Source organism: Meleagris gallopavo, chromosome 5, assembly GCF_905368555.1.
Source record: "Meleagris gallopavo chromosome 5, MGAL_WU_HG_1.1, whole genome shotgun sequence".
Classification (NCBI taxonomy): domain Eukaryota; kingdom Metazoa; phylum Chordata; class Aves; order Galliformes; family Phasianidae; genus Meleagris; species Meleagris gallopavo.
Window position 1 is genome coordinate 30,121,001 of NC_139408.1, and position 25,746 is coordinate 30,146,746.

At 33.6% G+C, this 25,746-nt stretch overlaps 1 protein-coding gene across 1 annotated transcript in view; it reads left to right on the forward strand.

Moving 5' to 3' along the window:
* The window catches only part of FMN1 (formin 1), a 118,537-nt gene extending 100,929 nt beyond the window's left edge, over nt 1–17,608 (forward strand). The window contains exons 14-17 of the mRNA XM_085225053.1: nt 1,448–1,499; nt 3,770–3,919; nt 11,883–11,967; nt 13,061–17,608. Coding sequence (XP_085081179.1) covers nt 1,448–1,499; nt 3,770–3,919; nt 11,883–11,967; nt 13,061–13,105 — 332 coding nt within the window. The 3' untranslated portion in view covers nt 13,106–17,608. The remainder of the gene's footprint in view (nt 1–1,447; nt 1,500–3,769; nt 3,920–11,882; nt 11,968–13,060) is intronic.
* The last annotated feature ends 8,138 nt before the right edge of the window (nt 17,609–25,746 follow it).

Genomic DNA, 25,746 nt, shown 5'->3' on the forward strand with positions numbered 1-25,746 from the left:
GTCATAATAATGTAAACTTTATGTGTTCTTTCCTAGAAGTCGCTTTCTCTAATTTTTTTACTTGCATCTTTCCTTAATGTGTTCTTAAGAGATGAAAAACCAGTAGCTCAGTTCTTACACTGAACTATAAATATTATCATACACTATTCAATTTTATACACAGTTTAGCTTTTAACTGTTTTGATTTTCCTATGTGTAGTTAATTCTGTATAAACTATCAAAATTCCTGCTTATCTTTCCCAATTTTAATGATAAAAAATGTGAGAGTCATGGAAATAGCAGACTAAGTATATTAGATGAACTTTAGCCTGAAACAAACACAGTAAATTAGAGCCATTCTATCTTTCAGTAGTAGCTGTCTTACAAGTAAGATTTGAGGTGGAGAATATAATGGCCTAGAATTTTAGAATCATTTTAGTTGGAAGGAACCCTTAAAGGTCATCTACTCCAGCTGCCCTGCAATGATCAGGGACACCTACAGCTAGATAAGGCTGCTCAGAGCCCTGTCCAGCCTGACCTTGAATATCTCCAAAGGACAAAACTTCCACCATCTCGCTGGGCAACCTATGCACTCCTAAAGAGAGAGCAGTTCTTTATCTTTGTATCATTACAGTGTCTGATTTCTGTTTATATTAACATTTGCACTTACAGAATTTATTATTATGTTGTGGAATAGAAGTAAGTCTTCCCCTTCAGTAATGTTTTTTTTTACATATGTAATATTCTGCTGCAGCTATACTAAGTTGGCTATACTGTATATGGAATTAAGAAGAATTTATCAGCATTTTTCAAACAGAACTAGGGCTTTTGCTTGAGGAAAAGATTGAAAAGCAGCGAATGCCCATCCTTTGAAAAATCTAATCCCTGTAAGTAGTTTGTATGAGTACTCTGTAACAGAGGGGTTCAGATTCAGTGACCAAATTTCAGACTCTTGGCTGCTTTTTCAAAAAATCTTGTACATTTAAAACTTAGCACATGTGTTTTCACTTTCCAGTTTCCTGAACAAAAAGTGATAGCTATATGGAACAGTTGGTGTTAACTGTGTTTGTTACCTGTTCAGCAAATTCCAATTATTTCCACTGCAGAAATTGGTTTAAAATTGTAAGTTCTGCAACAATAAAGGAATATGCACAACTTAGTGCTCTCTTTTTTAAAATCTGAATGTCATGTTTAATTATTTTCTTTTATTTTGATTAATATATACTTCTATGTATTATGGTATCAGATTTTAAATTACTTTTCAAATCCAGTACACTTTCTTATTATATTAAGAGTATAGATTTAGATATAAAAAATTAACAAATAATGAAAATTAGTAAATGTTTATCACTTCTATTATATCTAGCATACAACCTATCCAATTTCAAATGGAAGGAATGCTGAATCTGTGGAATCTTTAAAACATTAAGGCAGTAATTTATATGTTTGAAATGTTTCTCACTGACAGCTAAGGAAGAACATAAAAAAGAAGAGAGCAGTTTGGAAAATGCACAAAAATGGTAAGGTTTTTTTGCATGTTTTTTTTTTTTTTCTAACTGTTTGCTTTTGCTTAAAGATGCTATTGATCGAGGAATTATATTAAAATAGGAAAAAGCATCTGTACTTCAAAGAAGTAGTGCTTTCTGAAAATTTCTTATGTAGTCTTCCATGGAAAAAGTTGTTAGATTTTTAGCCAGTCTCCTGTGTTTGAGGTTTTAATTACTGTCAACATTGAATTGAATCCTTGTTTTAAAGAATATTATAGTAATGATTAACTACTTAATGTAGTAAAAATATGTTTCACTGTCACGAAACTTGTTCATCACCTTAAGCTACTGAATGTGATATACTAAGAAACCAGTGAAATCCAAACGGCTTTCTGATCTGAACATCTATACCTTGCTTAGGCCAAAAGAGGCAACATAGAAAGAAGATAAATTGATAGATGGATAGATAAGAAACTGTTATTTCTATTAAATATTGTGTAGCAGGTTATATTTTCATTAGATTGAAGTGTCTACTTTTAACCTCATACTTACTCAAGATTGTTTTGCTCCATTCATAAGAATGTAAAATTTAAAGAAAAGCTTGCAAAACACTTTTCATGTATTTTTTGAAGACCATCTATGAAAAGAGTATGAGATATATAGAGTAATAGATACACAATGCATTGATTTTTAACTTCATTTGTATTACAATCAGTTGGCCAAATATTTCTCAGCTGTTTGGCTGTACAAATTGACCAGGGTAGCTGAGCAGGGAGCAGTAGGACCAGAAGCTCTTTGCAGCTCTGCTTCATGTAACAGCAGCCCTGCTAACTTCCTAGTTGAATCCTCCATTCCAACTGATGCAGCTGATAGAGCTGTCCTGAATCTTGAATTCCTCTATCCCTCCCCTCCTCTGCCTTCATCCTGACACTTAGTTCTTTGCTTCTTTTCACGTTTCATCTTCTGATCTTCCCCAGGTAGCACTGTTTGTTGTCATTCAGCTTGCTCTAGCTTCCTGGGCTGCTTCCTGGCTTTTAGGAGTAACAGATCTTTTCAGCAGTAACTTAAAATGCTGAATGTTTAGTTAGCAATTGAGAAACCTAAATTCAGTATCAGACAACTAATTCCTTATGTCAACTGCAAATTAGATGTACCTTTGTACCCTGGAGAGCCTACTCTGCTCCAGAAAGGCTGCAGAGCAGATGGGACATGAAAAAACTGTGCCACGGAAGGAAAGTTTGTCAGTAGATAGAAATTAAGCAGGTCAGCCAGCTATTAGTCAACTGTTCAGCCAATTTTCTGCCACCTTCTGCAGCAAATGGAAACAGTTCACCTGAGACACGGATTGTCTTGGGAGATATTTGGGAGTTTTCTCTCTCTTTTTCTGACTGTGAAGAAAGATTAACCTGGATGTCCAAGTAAGGTGGAGTCTTTCTGGGTTCAGAAAAGTAATGTAAAGTACATATTACCACTGATCTTTCTTTAGACTGTGAAAAATACATATTACTTTTAATAACAACCACTAAATCTTACTGGACTGTGACCTCTGCTTTGCAGAGAGGTGATTAAACAAAAGTGAACATACTACTTTGATTCATTTAGGTCAATCTCCATGTACTGTTACTAGTAATGTGAATTGTTCCATTTTATCTGCACAAAGCAATGTCATAAAGGTTAAATAAGCACAATCGGTTAAAATATTGACAGAAGTATCTTCCGTAATAAAAATATGAAAATGAAAATATTCAGCTGCATAACAATTCTGTAGCTGCATTATAAAATAAAAGTATTTATATATTGATAATTTTTTTTTTTTCATAAAATTCATTGCTCTTATCTGCTTATTGACATACTGGGAAGGAGACAATCTATATTCTGTAAAATCTCTAGCTATTTGAAAGTTATTTTTAATCAGTGCTGGTGGTTTTTTCCTCACTTGGCACATGACTCTTCTATAGTCTTTCTATCAAGAGAAATGGCAAAATAAGGTCTCAGTGACACATTGTGAATAAAATTAAAGACTTAGGTAGAATATAGCATTTCCTGTAATACAAGAAATTCAGCCTGTGATTTGACTGTGTGACATATCTCTATGGTTCATGCATCTATAAGCTGACCTCCTGAGAGCGAGGTAAGTGTTGGAAGGATAGTTACATCCAGCATGAATTGCTGCTATGATTTCCAAGGCTAAAGGGAAGTTATGGTAACTACCAGCCTTGACTACCAAATCAGGAATCAGCCTGCAGACAAACTGTTTCCCCTGTAGGCTTACTGTTGACAGTTTCTTTTTCCCCCCCTCCTAGCTTTGAAGAAACAGTGGGATACTTTGGGATAAAGCCAAAGCCTGGTGAGAAGGAGATCACACCAAACTATGTTTTCACCGTGTGGTACGAATTCTGTAGTGACTTCAAGACCATTTGGAAACGAGAGAGCAAAAGCATTTCCAAGGAGCGGTAAGGTTCTAATAAAGTCATTAATACCATTTTAGATGTCTGGGAAACTGTTCCTTCTCAAACCTAACAAATTATACTCCTATATTTCACAGGCGTCATTGTTTTCTTTCAGATCTAATGGACATCAAGGAAAGATTATTCCCTCAGGGTGCGTAGGAAAATTCACCAAAGGCATGCTGTCCCCACAAAAAGATAAACACATATAATCTGATAAATTACACTTTTGTAACCCCTTCCAATTACTAGCTAGTAAAATGAAAGGGGAGCTGTGCTAATTTGTAACAGATTGCTTCTCTGTGCATTTTCATGTTGAACTAGCCTAAATGAGGCGATATTGCTGTCGCAGACAGTACAGACAAATAAAAGTGAATGCTTTTCCAGTTAATATACTGCACTTGCATCAAAGGGAAGCCCCAGAGATTCAGGCCACACTTAGCACTGTGTTGAAGCCCAACACTGAATTTACAGCACCACTTCTGACTCTTGGTGTCCTGCTGAGGACTTCAAACTACTTACCGCTAGATCTCACCGCAGTAACTTATTTTATTAGTTAGAGTAAAAAAATAAAATATAAATCCTTCAATTATTTGCACACTTTTCTTAAAGAAGCTAAAAATCTTTTGCAAAGATAAGATATCTATAATATGAATGAGTGAATGCCATGTTAATCATATCATTTCAAAAGACCAAAAGGTGGTATTGTGATCATGCTTTGGACTAATCACTTTAAGCATGAAATACAAACCCAGGTGTGTATTCTGAAGTGACACAGATGTAAAGAAAAGATTTCCTAAAAGATCTTAGCACTTACATTTGCCTTTTTTGCTTTAAATCAGTGAGGATCTTTGAATCCTGTAAATGTAGATGTTTTTAAAGAAAAAAATGGTGAAAATATAAATTCCTGACTGTCAACCTTATGTACATTGTTTTACAGGTTTTAAACTCTTGAAAGTTGTAGGTGTTTGTGTAATCTGTATAAAAGGTAAATTGATTTTAGAAGCACTATGAACATTGTCAGAATCTTTTATTTCTTTTTCCCTAAGTCAATATTCAAATAGTTTTCCAAAATAAAAAACATGTAAAATTATTAGGCACTAAGAACATTGCTCTAATCATCTAGGGATCGTATCATGGATATACTTAAGTTCAGAGAAAAAATCATCCAAAGCATACATCTATTCCTTTGTATGTAGTTAGTGCTTTCCTGATGGGATACAGTGATCCCTTCAGAGCAATTGATTTAAGATGTTGATTAATTAAATGTTTACATTACACATTAGAAATCTTAAAAAAAAAAAAAAAAAAAAAAAAAAAAAAAACACCAAAACTCAAAGTTTCTTAAAACAACGTTCAAGAGATCTCTGTGAGTAAGCTGCTGTATTCTGTGTTTTCCTGCTGGAATGAGATGAGAATTACTCATTGTTTAATAATAATGTAAATAAAATGCAATAGTAAAAATACATCGCAAATATTTCATCAGTTCCTTTAATACATATTTCTATTCCTATTCATGAATGTAAAGCAATGCCACTTGTTAGAATATTTCTTCAAAGTGCTAATTTCTGGATTATATAGACTTTTTCAGAGTTCGATTTATTTAAAGTTTCATTAATCTCAAAAGAACAATTCATTGTTGTTTACATTAAAAATCTAGGTGATTCATCAAGACTATGAGGTGCTGAAATGAGGATCTTTGTGTAATAGGTAAATTAGAATGACAGAAGAGCTGTTTTCGTCATCCTAAATTGTTTTGTAATGTGCTACTGAAAAGAAGAACCTCATGAAATCAGTAAATTTAAATGATGGGAAAACTATTTTACTCATCTGAAAATGTCCTGTGAATTCACGACCTTTTAAGGTTTTGTTTTAGAAAGTGTGAGACTAATAGTTGATGAACTGATGCCCAAGAAATTTTGAAAGAAAACTCATTCTGCACATTGGTAACTAAAAACCTCAGTATGACAGGAATGGACAGCTGTCTTCCATAACTGATTAATTAATTTGATGCACTATTTGTTTTGCATTTCTAGAGATCGTAATTAAAAAGATTACGTTCATCAACAATGAATTCTATTGTTCTAAAAAAAATTTAAAGAGGAAAAATTGGTATCATAAGTCAGTATTTTCATTGTTAGGTTCTGAAACTAAGACACTGATATTCTTATGTAAACGCTTTTACTGTTACCTTACTCTTCAAATTTCAGGAGGAGCTGCAGAAGTATAAAATGTATCTGAATTAATCTAGTCATGTAGATACCTCAATATGGATTTAATTGTTTACATTTATAGGGTAATGTCAATATTGGATTATAATTTCTCATTCATGAAGTATGGCTCAGAAAATTCTAAACTTAATTATAATATGCAGAATTATCAGTAATATACCATGCCAAATATATTCTTAAAAATGTATTAGCTTAAAATTAATAGTAGTGAACTGGGTCAAAAGATTTAAAGTGGAAAATTAAATTTTTATACTCAAAACGAGCTAGTTTGTGTTGCAAAAGGGAAACTATAAAATCTCTGAATTTCTGGGAGAAAGGATATCCCTTGTAACAAAATGACAGCCTCAGCTGCAGAAGCCTGTTATGTCTAACATCTACTTGGCTCCTAAATGTAACACGACTGTAGAAATCTAATTAGATTAATGCTTTTTCATGAAGTAAAGGAAACACTTTAACAGAGCTGCCTGGCACTTAACTCACCATGAAAATAAATCAGCTGCCTGCAAAATATTGTTGAATTGTTTTCTCTTTTCTGGACAAAATTTGAACACCATTTAAAAAAAAAAAAAAAAAAAAAAAAAAGACAGAATTACAAATAGATAACAAACCTAGATAGAAACAACAAATAAATGACTATAGAGATAAAATGAAGAAATGTAATCATATGTTTTGCAAAATAAGTGTGATGAGGATTATTATGTGCTTATGCACATAATATGAAGCAACCAAATAGGAATGGAATTATTGCTGTTAATTTTTCTCACTGCTTCCACAGCAAAGGTGAGATTGTAGCAACAGTTACCACACTAGATTAAGACATTTCTTTTAGATAGAATACACGAACAAATTGCACAGCTAAGTAACAGAATCAGAAAACAAAAAAGGACCAGAGTTTGTCTCAATGTCTAGAGAACACACAGTCATTTGATAAACAGAAATACATCTCTCATCTTAAAAATAGGGTGCTTCCTGCTTTTAGAAGGTCCCTTTTTTAATGCCTTTTTTGTTCTTAAATGTTATCACTAGCACAAAACACATTGATGGTATCACCTTTATCTTGTGAAAAGAGCATTATTTTTTGGGATGCACAAAAGCAATGAATGACAGGCTTAAAAAGCCGAAGCTCTGAATGTAAGAGTGTGAGTAGCTAATGGTGGTAGTTTCCTGAACAATAAAAAGGGCAGTGAAGGTGCCCAATAAATTTTTGTTTACTATAGTAAGTTGGAGTTGGCTATAGCTTTCTACTTCTTTTATTTTTGGTGCACATTATTGGTCTAACCATCAATTAAGCTGATCTGTGAGGCTCACTTGTGCCTAACAACTGAAATTCGGCAGGAGCACTTGTCTCAGAGGAAGCAGTGGATTATATTTTTGTTTTCAATATTACAGTGAGCAATGAGGAAAAATAATCTCTAGTTCAAGACATTATAACAGTTTTCAAAGACCAGATTTATTTTATAGCTTGACTTTAAGTGTGAATTTCTTTCATTGTATCATATGTAGCATGTGATATATATGCTATGCTGCTCAGAACCTAATGAAAAAGATAAAATAGAGAACTTAAAAGCATGAAGGCTGAATGGGAAATAGTTATTACACACCTCATCTAATACAATATCAAGTGAAATTAGCAAGTGGCTGGCGCAAGCCAAATACAATGATTGCTTACAGTAGCCATTATCAACTTAATTGGTTGAACACCTTCCCACCAGATGTCCCAGGTGCCAAAAGCTTGCACTGCTTCTGAATGATGATGGTACAAATCCATACTGGAATATGAAGAACTGTTCATAGAGAGTTTCCTGCTGGGAAAGCATTGTGGGGATTGGTACTGAATGTTTTGGCTGTCCTTAGATGTTCCTTAATATCTGGTGGCACCCAGCTCAGATGGACTGAAGCATATTTTTAGTCTGGGTTGGTGTAGCTTTTTTGGGACTTACTGTTCTTTTCTTAAGTACCGTCTTTGATAAAGGCATAGTTATTTTTTTTCTTGTGACTGCAGTGGTAAAATTCATCACCTTCAAACAGATAATCAGTAAATCCAGAAAAAAAAGTAAAAGCAAACTAAGTGTATTAGTATTTGAGATTTGGAGAGAAATTCCACTGATAACTACATCAGTACAAACATAGAAAAATGTATGTAAATGAATATTTATTCTATATACAATTTAAAGATTTGATAAATAATGATCAAGTTCTTTTTAGAAGGCTTGACAGGAGGCTTGACTAGCCAACTCTAGTGTACAATACAGTGATAGAAATGCTTCAAACTTCAAGGTCTGTTATAAGGCTATTGTCTAAACAAGGACTTTACCAAATGTCTGTCTTCACACACCAGTAAGACCTGAACAATCATGAGTAGCAATTGGCTTGCTCACACAGGAGTTTTTGTATCCTAACTGTAGGATTTCAAGTGCAGAATGAACCAGCTCACACCTGTTTGGCTGGGTGGGAAGCATCAGTGAACGTGACAAGAGTTTATCTGCTGAGTCCCTGGCTTACAATGAAAACTTCATTAAATACAAGCATATATTTTAGTTTAATTTCTGTGTTGGAGTTATAAATTAAAAATAAAAATGATGCTTTTATTTTTCACTAATATGGTCCAATTTAAGAAGCATGACTTGGATCTAGTTTACAGGGAAAGCCAACACCTGTCACATTGAGGCAGGAAAAAAGCAAATTATATTCCCTCTGATTATAGTAAAGACTCAAATATAATATGGGAGTCATGAGTCTCCCAATTAAAAATACATTTCTTTGTTCACTTCATTCAGTTTTGTTTTCCATATTGTGTGATATTGTGCTATACTGCTCAGCATTGCAGTTGACACCACATCTTCTTTATTCATTAGGATATATTGACCTCTTTTGCTCACCATTGAATGAGAATAATGTTTCTTCTGAACGTAGCCATGTTGTGCTTGATCAGATTTCAAAGCTTAATTGACTCGCATTCCTTAAATCTTCTGTTTTCTCCTCTGAAACACACTGGCACACCAGAACTATTAGTGTTTAATGTCTTGGAATGGTAAGAGACCTGAGTTGTGACATTCACTGATTAACGCTGCCCAAAACACAACGTGTTAGGAATATCTATTGCCTCCTCTGCTGAGATTATAAAACATGCAGGAAAAAGAAAAGCAGGCCTTCCCCGAGGTGACCCTGTCTGAAGTAAGTCTTTAGCTCTTTTCTGTAAAGACAAGCCATTGCTGTTTCCTCTGAAAAAAATATTTTTCCAAGTTTATAATTAGTCGTTCTTAGACTGCTCTGCCCCTTGAATTGTGCAGTCTCCAAGCTTTTAGAAGTCATGGCTTTTTAGTTAAGCGAAGTCCCTAGTGACTGGAAAAAGGGAAACATCACTCTCATTTTCAAGAAAGGGAGAAATGAAGATCCAGGGAACTGCAGGCCAGTGAGCCTGAAATAATGGAAAGGAATACACAAATTAATCTACTGCCGCCAGGCAAATTTATGATTTTAAATTTAGGTGGTTTTCATCCTATTTTGTTTTTCTCGTTTCAACAATAGTGCTTCCATGTACAGTAGCCAGTTCTAGCACCCTAACCATGTTTAATAAAGAAAAGAATTATTTATTAGGCAAGTTTACAGTGTGGATGCTTCAGTGATGTAATTACTGAGCTAACTTAACTTTCTGTGAGGATTTATTGAGAAGAACACAATCAGAAGTTTTATCAAGAGGGAAAGGAGAAAGGGACTTGACTCTCCTCTTTCCTAATCTTATCAGTCATATGTTAACAAAGTGATTTTCCCTAAGAGAACAAAGTGTTAAACATAATGTCTCTCTGAACCAAATATCAAATGATTCAGATAATTTTAGTGAGCTGGTTTATTTTTATTCTCTATTCCAAACTATTCAAAAAATAATGTAAAAAAATCCAGATTTCTTGAATATAGTGCAAATATAGAATAAAACACACAGAGCTACACCTAAATCAGCAACAAGTATAATTTTCTTTTCAAGACAAGGCGTGTATAATCCCTAGAATTCACCTTTCAGCTGAAAATGTGGACTCAAAACATTTAAGAGCAGTTCAGAAAACTGTCCTAGGATCAAAGAGAATGTGATAGGAAAGAAAACATGATTGAAATAGGTAAAAGTTTAGAAATTCTCACAGCTGTGAGGAATAGCATGCTGTTCAGTGGCTGCTGTCATCTATGAAAAAGAAGCAAAATGTACTGATTAACAAAAAACTGTAAAAGAATGGAGTAGTACGTTACAGCTTAGTTGCTGGCTTGACACAGAGAAAACTAATTAAGTTTTAGAAAGACTTAATTAGTTTTAGAAAGATAAGTTTTAAAATATATAGAATAGTAATATCATCTTGGTGTATTTGAGGTAGTACATGCAGCTAGGAATTACAACAAGGAATGTCATTTTCCAATACTGAATGTTGATAAACACAATGAGGAATTTATGAATGTGTTCTGTATTTTTAAAAAGATGTCCAGAATTGGGTATGCTGATAATGTTACAAGAAGGAAATACACACCAGTAATTGCAGCTATAATCCACTTTCCTTTCTGCTTTTCTTCCAAAATTCCTCAAAAATTGAGCGTGTCGAAAGTGGTTTGAACTGGACGTGGTATTCTTAATACTTTTTGACTGGCCATAACAATTATTTCTACTAGTGAAAAAAATAAATAAGAGAAGAAAATACAATTTTTCAGTTCCAGATTGCCAAGAAATGTGTTGTTTATAGTAAAATACTGATCTTATGTGCAGTAGTGAAAACTGGGTTGCTGAGTTTTTGCTTGTAAAAACTCACTTGCAATTTTTTTCCCTCTGCATATTGAGTTGTAAAGTAGGAGTCTGTAGCATCAGCATTTTAAAGGCAGATAGCTGGCCAGATCCTGTCTCCAGCATGCCAAGAATTTTCTTTCCTTTTTATCACTATTTAGCACATAATTTCCCCTGCCTTTTCCTCTGTCTGAAAGAGGAGAGTCAAGTCCCTTTCTCCTTTCCCTCTTGATAAAACTTCTGATTGTGTTCTTCTCAATAAATCCTCACAGAAACACAGGATTTAGGATCTGCAGTACAATAAGATCAAAAGGCAAGAATAGAAACAGTGGAATCAGATCTGTGTTCTCCCCCCTTATCTCAATAGTGCTTTTAGTAGACCGGTGTGTAGTTATGCACGAGGCTGCCTTAACTATCTGTACACAAGAACCTCTTCTAATTTGTGTCTCTCTATCACCACGTCAGTGAGATTGGCCTGTCAATTCCATGTAAAGCAACAAGGAAAACATTAAGATAAAAACTGGCAGATGCTTTCATTTCAAGATCTTCAGAGGAAATTAAGAGGATAACCTAGCAAATGTCTTGCTGAAATATTGTATTCTATATATAAAAGATCTAGCCAGCTAGCTTGTGGATATTTTAGTAAGTATCTTTTTGCCTTCCTACTGCAGCTGTTTTGGTTCCATACAATCCTGATCCTACAAGAAGGGAGAGATAGTTTGCCTGCTGAGATTTTCAGTGTACAATGCAGGCAGACCGTGCTTTTGCTTTTGCTTTTCTCTTCAGTTAAAATGCATTCTGCTCTATTTTGGTACTTTATGAAGTGCCTTTGAATACTAATTAGTATTCTGTTTGGTCAGTGTGTCTAAAAAAGTTGTTGGTGGTATTTCTTTTACAGATAAAATATATATTAAGCAGACTTAGAACAGTTTGAATTTCTTTGAATCTAACAATGCCTTTTGTGTATATTTTTTTTCAGAATTAAAGTGGCTCAGCAATCAGTAAGCAAGTTAACAGCAGAGAAGAAAGTTGAAACAAAGAAAATCAATCCTACAGCTAGCCTGGTATGATTTTTTTCTCAACATGACATTTAGAATGTTTCTGTGACACTGTTCTTGTCATTCAGGATGATGGTGGATTTTTGTTCTTGTTGAAGTGTGATGCAGAGTTGTTAGTCAGTTTGGATGTAGCAGGTTATTATTCTTCCCCTAGAAAAATTGCAAAGCTTATGCCCTATAGTAGTCTAATAGTGAAGCTTAAAGCTTAGTTTAGTTATGTCTAAGTATGGCTCTGCTATTCTAGAGAACAAAACATAATTAGACCTTTTCTGGTTTCTTCCCCCTTGCTGCTAAGTCTCTTGTATTTTCTTTCACGCTATTTAGTGCATTGTTGCTTACTGTACACATTTTGAAAATGAGAGAGTGTCTTCTTTCTTTAAAACCTTTCAAAATGTTGTTTACTCTGTTGAATAATGGTAGAAGGGTTCAAATCCTCATTTTGTCATTAGTGTTTCCCAGTTTTTTTTGATACGACACAGAAAGAGGAGTAATAATTTACACTGTAAATAAAACTGGTTTTTATCTTTGTGCAAGGCAAAGAATTTCTCAGACTGTGGGATGCAAGAGAATAAGGGAGGGAAGTGTACATGAAGGAAGTCAGTTATTTCCATTCCCAACAGAGCATATCAGTTGCAGGATAGGCAGCAGAGATAGAAACGACTAAACTTGCTTGGGAAGAGGTCGTTAGACAACATAATCTACCTAATGCTAAATTAGAGTATTTATGTCAGCAGAAACCATTCTGGACAAAAGAAGGTATTAGATTAAACTGAGAAATGTATCGTGTTTACTCTTGCTGCACTGATCTTCACAGAGCTGCTCATTCATCTGGCTTTTTTTAAAGGCACACAGTATTTGACAAGTGTGTAGCTAAAGCAAGCTCAGCTTCCCTGAAGTAACTAGTGAACTTACTGTAGCCTTCCTTGAGTGCTCCAGGAGTTTTTTGATTGATTGTTTCTTTTTAATTAAGCAGAACTCTAATCTGCTGACTCATTTAGTACTTCTCAGTATTGTAGACGAAATACTTACGGCAACTTGAGAACAGACAGAAAATTAGAAGAAAGAATGATAATAAAGTTCTTTTTATTTTTAACAACAGAAAGAGAGACTACGTCAAAAAGAAGCCAATGTGAATGCCAACTGAAAGAAGAAAGGTGAAAATGATAGTGTGTCGTAATACCTTTCATGACGCTTTGTTATGCCTATGGCCTAGAGAGCACCTTATGTTTGTTATTGAATTCTGCTTTGCTGATCTCTTCCAAGACAATCCACTAAAGGTTTTTCAGTTCCTTCAAAGGGGTTTGTACATAAAGTAGAAGGAATTCTAAGAATTTTTTTTTACATGGGAATTCAGAATGATTTTCTGTAGTTCTTCCTTACATTGTAAGGAATCTGGTTGTTTTATGGTTATTTAAAGGACTCTATGTGTAATACAGTAAAATGAGAGTTTAAATGAAAAATTTGGATACAAGGTTAGATAATGACTAACAACTTGTAGGTTATTTACAAGGATTTGTATAGATTAGAGCAAATATGCTGTTTGGCTCACAAAGCACTGTTATACCATATTTTTTGTTACTTCAGCAGTAACTGAGGTAAAATAGACTAACTGTAAGTAACATTACAGTGTCTGAGTACTGGATACATCTTTCTAAAACTGATTAAATGTAATTATAGATTTACTCTGTATTTTACTATAAATATTTTTATAGAAACCTCGACTTATGCCACACATTGAAATGAAAGCAATATTTTGCACATGGGAAGGAATAGCTTCAAATTCTTCATCTGTATAATTGATGGTATAACTGATTCACTATTTTTTTGTTTGTTTGTTTTAAACCTGTCCAATATTCTGAACTCCAAAAAAAACCCACAGAGATTAAAAAGTATATTTTTATTTCAGTGTATGTTGAAACTACCAGTTCCATAAAATAATGTGTCTACTCGTCATTATTCATTGAACTAAAATATAACAGTGTGTTTCCATGAAGTTACATATTTGTCATTAAATATTCATCTTTCAATTCTATTGAAAGTTTTCTTTTAAACAATGAATAAGTGACTCTAAAATGCTCGGTCTTGTCCTGCTATAATTTTATGAAGAATTTATCCAGCATATAAATATCTATCTTCATGGGTGCATAAATTTAATAAGTAAAACTTGAGGAAGAAATATGAGCTGTCATCCTACAGCATTGTAATCATTGCTTGTAAAGTAGCAGAGCCCAAAAAAAATCTACCAAGTATCCACAGTTACTTGAAGATTCTTAAAAGGAAAAGAATCATCCTGAAGGATGAGTTAATTTAATGTAAAAACAAGGCAACAAACTGGAGAAAATGTTCTTCTGCTTCTGACCATAGAGGTAAACTGTCTTTTTTATGATAATGATAACTGAAGTGGTTTAGGAAGAGATATTAGGAAAAAAAAAATTCCAAAAAAAAAAAAAAGGGGGGAAGGCATTAGCCCTTTGACTTAGTAGGTGGAAAGTATACCCATGAAACAAATTATTCATCACTAGAAATGAACACTTGTCAAAGAAGACAACAGTTGTGGCGTTTACCTCCCGTTCATGACTGTAGCTGGAAGACTTCATATACTGCAAGTTTCTTAAATGACTCTATCAGTCCTGAATAGATAAAAATAAGGGAAGCAAGGTTGTTCTGCATGTTTTGGAGTTTCTAGCTGCTACAAATATACCTGAGGTGTGTAACCGTAATTCTTATGGAAACAGTTAATAGCACACCAACAAAAATAAACTAAGTTTAACTCCGCTATTCCCATTGAAGAAAAATACATTCCAAAGATTTAAATTTTATCCAACTTCACCAAGTAGGTGAAGTACATTTATTTCCAATATTATCAGTGCTAACAGAAGCAATAACGCTTATAAAAACCAAAGAACAGCAAGCAAGGCAATTCTGATGATCTTTTAAGCAAACAACTTGAGTTTTGATATTGTTTTTTATCTGTCCTGAAGAGAATGTATATTGACATTTGGTTGATTGGGATTTTTTCATTGACACGTTTTATCCAATACCAATCAATAAGAGTAGTACTGCTTGTGAAATAAGGACTGATGTTGCAAATTCTTATTAAAAATATACTGTGGAAAACGTTTTTAAGTTCTTGAAATATCCTGTTTCAAAATTTCTCTCTGTGAAATTTCATTTTCTTTTCAAAGTGACTTTTTCAGTTTGCAGTGTTGAAAAATGTATATAAAAAGGGATTAAAATTAAATTTTTTGATGTAAAGTGTTCCTTGATTAGATTTATAATTCTTCTTTTTGTTTTCAGATTATAAATTTGCCAACATTGTGAGAATATAGGCTATTTTTCAGAAATCTCCAGAACTTATACTGCACAGATATATTGTTTCTTCCTTATTCACCTTTACACCAACTTCACTCTTAAAATGGAGACTTAGATTACAACTTCATTATCTATTAATTGTACTATTGATTTTACTGTTTTTAAGTGGTGTAGAAAAAAGTACATCTAGACTATTTAATTAATTCTCTTACTGAAGACTTGGACATTCTTGGATGGAATTAATTAGCTAAATATCAGACTCACACCCGAAATAGCACACTGACACTAGTGTTGCACAGAGGTGTCATCAGACAATGACAAACAGTATATGTGATGACCTCAACTAAACTATTGGATTAATGAAGAGATATTAATAGATATTATGTATCTATGTAAGCTGTTAATTTATGACATATCTAGGGACTACAGGTGTAACAAACAGCCAACAACAAGACTCATCTTGAGGTCAGCTAATGACACCAGAAATTACGTTTGAAACTTAAATTTAGATTGGTCCTTCATTTTACCCTCAGTTTTCTAGTTTAGAGGGGAAGAAAAAGAGGAGAGAATGCAAAAAGAATGAAAGTGAAGAGATGGAAGGGAACAGAAGACTCGTACAAGGTACATGACTACATTACTGTCAAGGAAGTAAAAGAATGGAGTAAATAAAGCCAAGCAACCATAGCTACACAGTTACTATTTTTCTAAGCTACTTCATTTAAAATACTTATATGCTATGCAGAATATATGTGTTTTACTCTCCTATTATTGCCAAGTTTCTCAAAATCTATTAAGAAAAGCAGTATTAAAACCCTTTTTACTCAGTGGGTGCTTATTGCACTTAAAAATGGTATGTGTTACTGATTTATAAATTGGATGATTAGGAAAAACTTAATTTAGATGAGTAACTCTCTAATCCGTGAAATGCTCTCATTTACTTATTTACAATGTTATCGCTTACTGATAGTAAAATGAAAGACCTTTTAGCATTTGAGGTATTTTGACAGTAAAAATTACATTTTCATGGTGTTTATATTAATTTATGAAAACTACCCATGTATTTTGCCATGACTCACGTGTTTTACCATCTGCTTTATTTTAGGATTGTAAGTGTGTAGGTTGAATATAATTTTTTTCAACAAAACAGAAACTGTAGTTTCTGTACATATGGAAAATGAAAGTACAGTGGAATACTCAGAAAGCAGAGAGAAAAATAATTAAGAGTCTTAAGCAGTTCTAGGAAGGATAAAGTTTACCTGGGATTTCAAACTTTCTGAATTGCTGAGGATATTCCTGCAACCAGATATTTACAGCCCGGGTGTCTCTGACTAGTCTAATTGTTTTCTACATGAAACATGTACAGAATATTTTGCTTTCCATATGATGCACAGATTCTCATTGTCCTGATTTCTAGTAAATGTATAGCAATTTCTTTGTTATCTTTCCTACTTGAGTGATATGAGACCGCAGAACACTCTGTATTTAGTTATTTAGTGATGCTATTTCTTCATTGCTTCAGGTTGCTATCTTAAAAATGGATGCCTTAATCTTGTATGGGTGCAGAATTTCTGAAACACCCAAACAAATTCAAAATGTTCATCTCATTACAGCATCAACGTGCTTTCGAAAAATCCATCTCCCTAATCTGTGCTTAGGTAGCAGGCTAAACTTATAGTGTTAGAAAAGTATATCTATCTAGGTTTTGCTCACTCTTGGCCTTGTCTAGATCTTGTTTAATTTTGATATGGATCTCACTTATTTTTTATTCTTTTTAAAGTCCACTAAAGTTTATTAATTTTTTATAGTGGATGCAGCCTGGAAAGTTCTCTTTGGTATTTTTTCATATGAAGAAAAGCCTATGTGTATGCATGTAAGCGTAAAGAATATAGAATGCCAAGATATAACTTGACTGTAGTCAATACATGGCTTCAAAAAGAGAAAATATTAGGAACTAAGTGGCTCCTAAAGCCAGCAAGAAAAAAAGTTCTGACAATTAAAACCAGATGAGAAATTAAAATTAGAAGTAAATTCCAAACTATTCCTAATGAGGCTAGTTAACCACTGAAAATAGGTAGCAAAGGTAATTGTGGTTTCTCCATTCTCAGTGCTTCTCCATTCTTCCCTGATGCTTTCAAATTAGGATGGAACATCTTTGTGAAAAGTTTGTCTAGTCCAATGCAACTTACTGGACTCAGTTCTGATGTTGTAAGTGTACTCCATACCCACTGACTTACAAGCTCAGATAATCCCTATTGACAGAAAAATCTAGAAGTATGTAAAAAGACTCAATAAAATATATTTTTTTCTTATCTGTAATAAAAAAGTTTTTATCCAAGCTAGAATAACTTCTTGTTGTGATTTTAAATTTAAATAGTGTGACATAGAACGTAATGCAGTAAATCATTCTCAAATTATAAACATTTGTTTTTAAAATGATTAATTAATATGTCTGTTGCATATTGTGGTAATTACAAAGTAGCAAACTTCTATGCTGCAGAATTCAATACTGTTTTAAGGATCCTCAAGCTAAGTCTGAGGGCAATATTACTTTAGATTTCAACATGTGAAATCGAGAATCACAGAAATCATAGTTCCTCAGCTTACATCAACATTTTTGAGCACATGGATGGGAATTTAACTTAGGTACAAGAAACATCATGCAAAATGTACACAAGTCTGTCCTTTTGGTGATATTAAATATGTCATGTTAATGTCACTACCAAACATTTCCACTGCACAACAAGGTTTGAACTATAACAATTTTACAATTGTTTCTGAGATTTAAATTTCAAAATATGCAATCATGCAATACTTGCTTTTGTGGTCTTAGGGTTGTTGTTTTTTTTTTTTTTTTCTGTCAAAATGCCTGAAAGAAGTTTCCTTTCATTCTTCCCGCCTTCCTTCCTTCCTTCCCTCTCCCCCTCCTTCTCTCCCACTTTTCTTCCTTCCTTCCTTCTCTCCCACTTCCCCTCCTTTCTTCCTTCCTTTTCTTTCTCAATATTTCATATTCCAAAAAAAAAAAAAAACTTACTAGAACTGTTAATGAAATTTATTTTTTTTTTTCCCCACATCTAAGCTTGTACAATACCCTAGAGTAATTCCAGCAAACTGATGAGCTTCAACAGACAGTAAATTATTTTGAGCACTACCTCATTGAATTCAGGCTTTTCAACTAGGGCCTCTTTGTAAAATGTAAGTGCTGGGTATGAAAAAGTGTTTGTTTTGAAAAGCAGTGAAGTAAAAATACGGAACTGATATCTTTGAGCCAAAATGCACCACTTTCTTGGGAGGAGATTATCAGGTAGCATAAGCTTTCCCATTGAGTTGAACCGTACTGGCCTTTTTGTGTTGTATCTGACAGTTGTCAGCTTAGAACAAATTAAAGGCAGAGATTTTTTTTTTTTCATGGGGTATTTTGGATTAATTTCATTTCACATTTTATCACCTCAATTTAATTTTCAGCAATCTAATATTGAAGAATTACAAAGCCTCTTTATAGAATCTATTACTATAAATGCTTTATATACACAAGTAATTTTATGTATATAAGTATTCCTGTGGCCTACAGTTAAAAATATCTATAGAGGACATTATAGGATCATGTAATTGAGCAAAATCTCTTCTTTAATCTTGTCATGAGGTGTCACAGTGTCAGACATGGATTCTTTTCTGCGGTAGGATCTGCTGTCAAAAGGTATTGGAGCTCTCTGTGCTTTTGGAGGATGGAGAAAGAGGCTATTTGCCATTGGCCATCAACTCTTAAAACCATTGTTGCTATGGAGTTATTCTGCAGTTCAATTCCTCGAATCAGGATTGTACTAGGGCCTACTGGGAGACTGGAAAATATAGTCCGAGGGATATATATTTTCAGAGGGAAAAGGGATCATAGCTGTAAAATTAAAGTAGAAGCTATCAGACTCTTTCAAAATTGCAGAAACTTTGTATGGTAGTAGTATGTAATCTTTAATTGATCTTTCTTCATTTTAGAAATTTTGCATTCATATACAAATTTCTTTCTTCTGTGCCTGTATTTTTGTTTTTATTGCTCATATAATTTAATATGAACAGAATCACTTTTACTTTTTTATTGTGCTCTGACCACTAAAAAAGATTCATTAACAGAGGTGCCAACAGGTGCCAGTGTTGCCCTAACAGGAATCTTCATGTTTTTCAAAGGCTAGGAAGAATTTGGCTCCCATACCACCTCAGTTGTCAGCCTTGTCTAATCATAAACCAGTAGTCGTAGCTTAGGGCAAATGATGTGCCAGATTCTATCATTACTGATGGCTATTCTTTTCAATGCAATTACAAGTTCCCTGCGGCAAAATGTAATCCTGAAGATGATGGGGTGTTTTTTTTGTTTTTGTTTTTTTGTTTTCAGTAGTTCCCATTAAATTCTAACATACTTGATAAACTCGAAGTCGTAAAGAGTATTGGCATAGTCTAAGATTTTTTGTTGATTCTGGCATACAGCATCCTTGTTAAGCTCCACTGGCTTTTAGGAAGAGGAGCTATGACATCTGTTCACTGATTGCAGGTCTTCCTTTAATCTTTTTTGGAATCTGAAGCAATTTTTTTTTTTTTTTTTTAATTGGTGACATGTGAATTACTCATTAAAAAATCCAAATGGTATATTTGCTCTCACCTGGAGAGATCAAGCTTGTAGTCCAAATTTTTTATTCTCATTCGGCATGCCATAAATACATTCCATAGTAGTTGGGCAAATGGTCATCCTGAGCAACCATCCATAGTTAACAAGTTATAGAAATTCATAACCATATAGAGATAAAAGAATATAGTGTTATTTCCTGCTTCTTAAAACATCTAGTCATCAAGTGAACATATGTATTGTATGATACCTACTGCTTATTTCTTAGGATGTTGTAATTTAAGGAATGTATTGCCATTAGCAGCTAATCACTAAGCATGGGGTAAAAGCCATGTTTTTTTTATAGTTTGTTGGTTACTTGGTTGGTTTTTTACTTTACTAGAGTAAGCTTTTGTGATGTGAGTTTATTCTAGACTTCAGGGCGAAATTCACCAATTCATAACAAAGCAAAATAGAGCAAAATCATTGTTCTATACTTCCTTCAAATCTGACAGGAAGGTGGAGGAATAGAAGTGCGTATTATTATTTTTTTCATTCTGCATAAAAACAGTACTTCTGATTCCTTTTCATTCCAGTTATTCATTTTGTGTTACAGTCTAGTGTGTTTTAGAAAGACTGTGAAGAAATTAAAAGGTTCATGCCTGAATTTCATTCCTTAAAGATTCCCTGTAATGTTCAAATTCAGCAGACTGGCCTAAAGAATTCCTGCCCTTTTCCCCACTCTTGTTTTATTAAAGTTGTGCATTTACAAAACTAGCTATTAAAGCTCCAAGAAAAACTCAACTTATCTTCCAAACCACAGCAAAGGCTTATTCAGCTTTACTGAGCATGATTTGAATGTAATTCACCTAAACAACTCAGTTTCAAAGGGTTAGATAATCAGCACAATGTTTTTAAACATTTCCTTATTATTTTATTTTGAGAAAGCCTGCTTCTTTGAGTAGGAGACAGAACTTGTGCATTTAATTATGTAATCAACACTTTTGCTCTATTTGAGACCAGAAGTACATATGACATGAGAATTCTATCACAGTGACTGGCATTATGTTTCATAAATATTTTCCATCATATTTTCCTCAGAGCACTAGTCAAGTAAAATAATTAAGGTGCACGATCAACAGGTCTATGTACTACGGTAGCCTGAACAACAGTTTCATTTGCATATAACTTGAAAAAGGAAGAGATTGGAGAGGATTTTCAGATGTCAAGTTCATAAAAGATTTTGTCAAATGAAATGCATTCTTATCCTACTGCACCTGTTTTGAAGTGTGACTGATATCTCTTGCAAAGGAAAATAAAGCTCATGGACTATGTAAGATGAAATTGGATAAGGACTGTTTACAGAGACTGGGAAATGTGCTGTTTCTTGGATAAGTCCTCAGCAAAGCTGTGAATGTCCAGCTGATGACCAGCAGTTTGTATTTTTTGAAAATGCATACTTATTGTGATGACAGTGTATTTCAGCTATATCAGACTTACTAACAAAAGCTGTCCTGTCCAAAAAAATTACAAGCAAACCATAGGTGAGAGCAGAATGAGTAAAATTTTAATATCTTACAGGGCAAAAGAAAAAGGCCATATTTATTTTAAAAACTAATTTCAACACATTGGAATCATTCAGTGAGTCTTAGGCTTCTAAATGTTCCAATCTCTTTGAAAAGATTATTTAAAGTTTCATGGTTTGATTTTGAAAATACAGCCTGTCATTTCATACAGACTACCACTCAGCTATTACTCTCTGAAGTACAAAGCTAGAAGCTTAGCCATGGTCAAATGTTTTAGGAAGAAAAAACAGAGAAAGATTATTTTTGGAGGAATCAGAGTTGGCATTTAGAAAGTGTTTTTAGTAGGATTATAGTATGATTTTCAACTTCTATTTAGTTATTTTGAGATTTTTTTTGTTTTCCTTTCCAATCGATTTGAGTTGAATAGTTGCACTGTTGAACATTATTGCTGTTGGTTCTCTTCCCTCTTTTCTCTCTATTTGACTCAAAAACATCAAAATACAGGCTTCTTTGGCTCCTTAACATCTTTTTGAAGACATAGCAAAATGGCAAATTCTCTAGCAATGCTATTAATATTCCATGTGTACCCAGCAAGTTTCACAGGGTTTAGTCTCTCGTGTCTGCATGTGATTTGCTTTAATAAAATCATAGTTTTGCCCGTATGTTACATACACACTCAGCATTAATATATTTGCTGTCATTTGAATTGAGCTCAACTTTGCACTTTTCATCCCGCAAAATGTACTGCAAAAATAACAGAATAGTAGCATGGTTTTGTATTTTATTTTCAGGAATTGAAGTCTTTTGAGTAGTTCTCAGCTAAATGTAACATGAATATCCAAGAATAAGTTAAATAGATTAAGATATTTTTTTCCTTCTTCACTTTGTAATTGTGTGTGTGTGTGTGTGTGTGTGTTTGCTATGTAAATGAAAGTTTAATTTTCTCAAAAACAAAACGTGCACATGATTAACTTTGTAAAAGTTATTGTAATGGAATGGAGTATTTATTTTTAAACTAAGTTCTTGAGGAAACATTATCTGTAAATAAAAGACTATATTTTCCTCCTCAGTGTTTTTCTTCATCCTGTCAATTGTATTTAAAATTTGTATGTAAAACATATTACTGAGGTACTGTAGGTTTCTCTGTTTAAATACCTCTGTTTCAATAATGTTTTCTTTATTTACTCTACTGATCCAGTTAATATTGTACATTCAGTGCACTTGTTTAAAAGATTCATATTATTCTGGAGATCTGCAAAGAATTAAAATAAGTATCTTACAGATGTAAATTTTTTGAAGTTCTTTTAAAAAATGTTTTGGGAGATTGTGTCACAGACAATTTGCACACACTTCTGGGGATGTGGATTTCCTTTATTCTCATGCTACCTTTGGCAACTTTTACCATTTCTAAATACATAATATTGAAAAGCTCTTAAATGATTTTCAAGAATTCAAAGTATGCTACCCACAAAAAATATGTATTAAAATACTGTCTCAAAGGATGTATGTTTCAGGATGTATGTTTCATGTCTTCAGACACTAATACTTGGTTTCTATTATCTAAGGAAAAAAAAATCACAACGTAAATTACATTACCATTTTACCTGTATTTTAATGTTACATATATTACTCTAGACTGATAATCTACGAAACCTTATTGTAGATCATTGCAGATGTTTTTTCTACTTTCTCTACTATTAGAATAGGAAACAGCACCAATGTAAGGATAAAATTATAGAGTAATTTATTCAGTACCTGAGCAACTGATCATTGAGGGAGTACAGAACTGGTGGCATCTTTGTCAGGATGCTAGGCAACTTTCTAAAAAGCCAAATACTTTAGCCATTTTGAGAGGGTTTTGGCATCACACATCAAAAGAGAAAAAGAAAGAGAAAAAAAAAAAAAGAGAAAATTATTTATTTTTAGATATTTTTGAGAACAGCGTAGTGTGTTTAAAAATTGTTAGCCAATCAAAGGTTGGAGTGATCATGCCAACAGAGTGTACAAGATACTCTATGAAGGATCTTGAAAGTCATTATAAAACTCAAGAGAGGGACTCAGTGGAGATACTCAATGGATCTATAATTATATGATCAAACCAGTGGTTTTTGTTTGAAAAGCTGCACTTCTCATCACAGAAGAGAATACTGTATTGAGAATTCAGACAAGAACATGAACAGTTATGTAAATTAATTGGAGATGCTAGATGGAAATAATCACCAAGATTTAGACACGAACCAAATGTGAAGAACTGTTTATAATTAGGTTTCTGTAGAAGAGAAGGGATACATGTATTGGGAAAATATGAGAGATGCTTAAATGCATCTCTCTCAGAACAGTGCTGAGAATGTTAGAAATATATAGATAGACACTGAATAGTTAAAACACATGTAACGAGTTAGAGCATCCTAATTCAAATTAACTAAGCCAAAGCAATCCAACTTAGAGGGACACTCACTGTCTTTTCATTGTCTTTTTATTGTCTAGTTTCTTGATCATTTAATGCAGTAAAATGAGGTACTGCTGAAGAGACATTATGAGCCTCTTTGCTTGGAATTCTACTGCTATGCCAAGATGTCAAATGCCAGATTGTTCTTTATTCACATGATCTAGTGTTCATAAATAATCTAAATTTTTTTAATTTTGCTTCTAAAAGAAGCATAGGAATACAAATGCTCTTGAACTGTCAAGCTTCATGGTATGTAGGATTTTTTCAATATCTGATGAGATCTAGCCAAAGAGCAGTATTTGCCATTGTGCTGTGTCTGAAAGAAGTACCACACAGTAAATACATCAGATAAAGTGAAATTCCAAGAATAAACCTATATAATAGCATCAAAGCTGAGCAGAAGTTCAAGATAGTGAAATCAATCTAAGTTCTAAAATAAATGCTTCTCTTCTCAATATGGAAAGCTGTCATCAGACATAAATCTTGTTTTTTATGTTGTAGAATTCTTCATTATTTGTTATTGTATTTCAGCTTTAAAGTCATTTAAAAGTGTTATTTCATAAATACAGAATGAAATTATAACCGAGTGCTGTTAAAGGTTATAATACAAATTGTCTGTTTTTAATTAATAGGCATATATTATTTACACAATTCAGTAATTTCAGAGATGCACTGTTTCATACTCATATGGAAGTATTTCTAAATTGTCTCTGAGAACAGGGCTTCTACCACCTCACTGGGCAGTGTGTTACAATACCTCGTTATATTGTAACCATTATTTAAAACATGTCTTCCTTATGTCCAATCTAAATCTCCCCTTGTTTAGTTTGAAACCATCTCCCATTGTCCCGTCACAACAGACCCCACTAAAGAGTCTATTCCCTTCCTTCTTATAGACCCCTTAGACACTGAAAGGCAGCTCTCAGGTCTTCCCCCCAGAGCTTTCTTTTCTCCAGGCTGAAAAGCCCCAGCTCTCTCAGCCTATTCTCATAGGGGAAGTGTTCCATCCCTCAGATCATTTTTGTGGCCCTCTTCTGGATGCACATAAGTTACCTACATAAAGATTATGCATCAGACACTCTGAACGTAATGCTTCCTAATTCCATGGAAAATTCAATAGATACAAAGAGTACAATAATGCTATTTGATAGAGCAGTTTCTCAGCTAAAAAACATTATTTTCAACATAGTCACCACCATTAGCTGTACATTTTTACCAGCGATGAAACAGAGCCTGCATACCATGCTTTCACAAATCTACATGGCTGTCCAGAACATGATTTATCTTTCATGTTGCTGACACCACTGCTGAAACATACTACCCACCACCTCACTGTGCTCAAATCCACTGGACTCCATCAACATTCAGCAAGCATCAGTGAACGTCAATGGATGCAACTGTTTCCAACTCTGCTGCCATATGTCAAACGGCAGCAAAATTTAACAGAGTGCTGGTGGGAAGGTTCAGATTCTACTGCCATACCACCAACATCCGCCTCTGACATTGTAAGCCAATATAATAATTTATGAGGCATTACTTTTGGAGCAACCTTGTAGGAAATGATACTACCAGTTGTTCTTGCACAGGTAGTTCCTACATGCTTAAATTAGGAATGTTTAAGTTTGGTCTTAGAATACCTTATGTCTGTCTCTGAAAACAAACTAAAACTTTGCAGATCACAGCTGAAGACAGCCTCAGAAGAAATGAGTGGTGATTTGACTTTTACAACTTATTCTTTCTCAGTGAAACTTGTTTAAGCATGCTGGGCCTTCATGAAAACCCTCTGCAACTCCTTGAAAAGAATGTGAGGACTGAGTGAAGGATAATTTTTTCAATCACAGTATGTTATAAGTCTACTTCTTTCTCTTTTTTTCCCTTTTGCACTGTTTCCTTTTAGTATTTTATCTGGC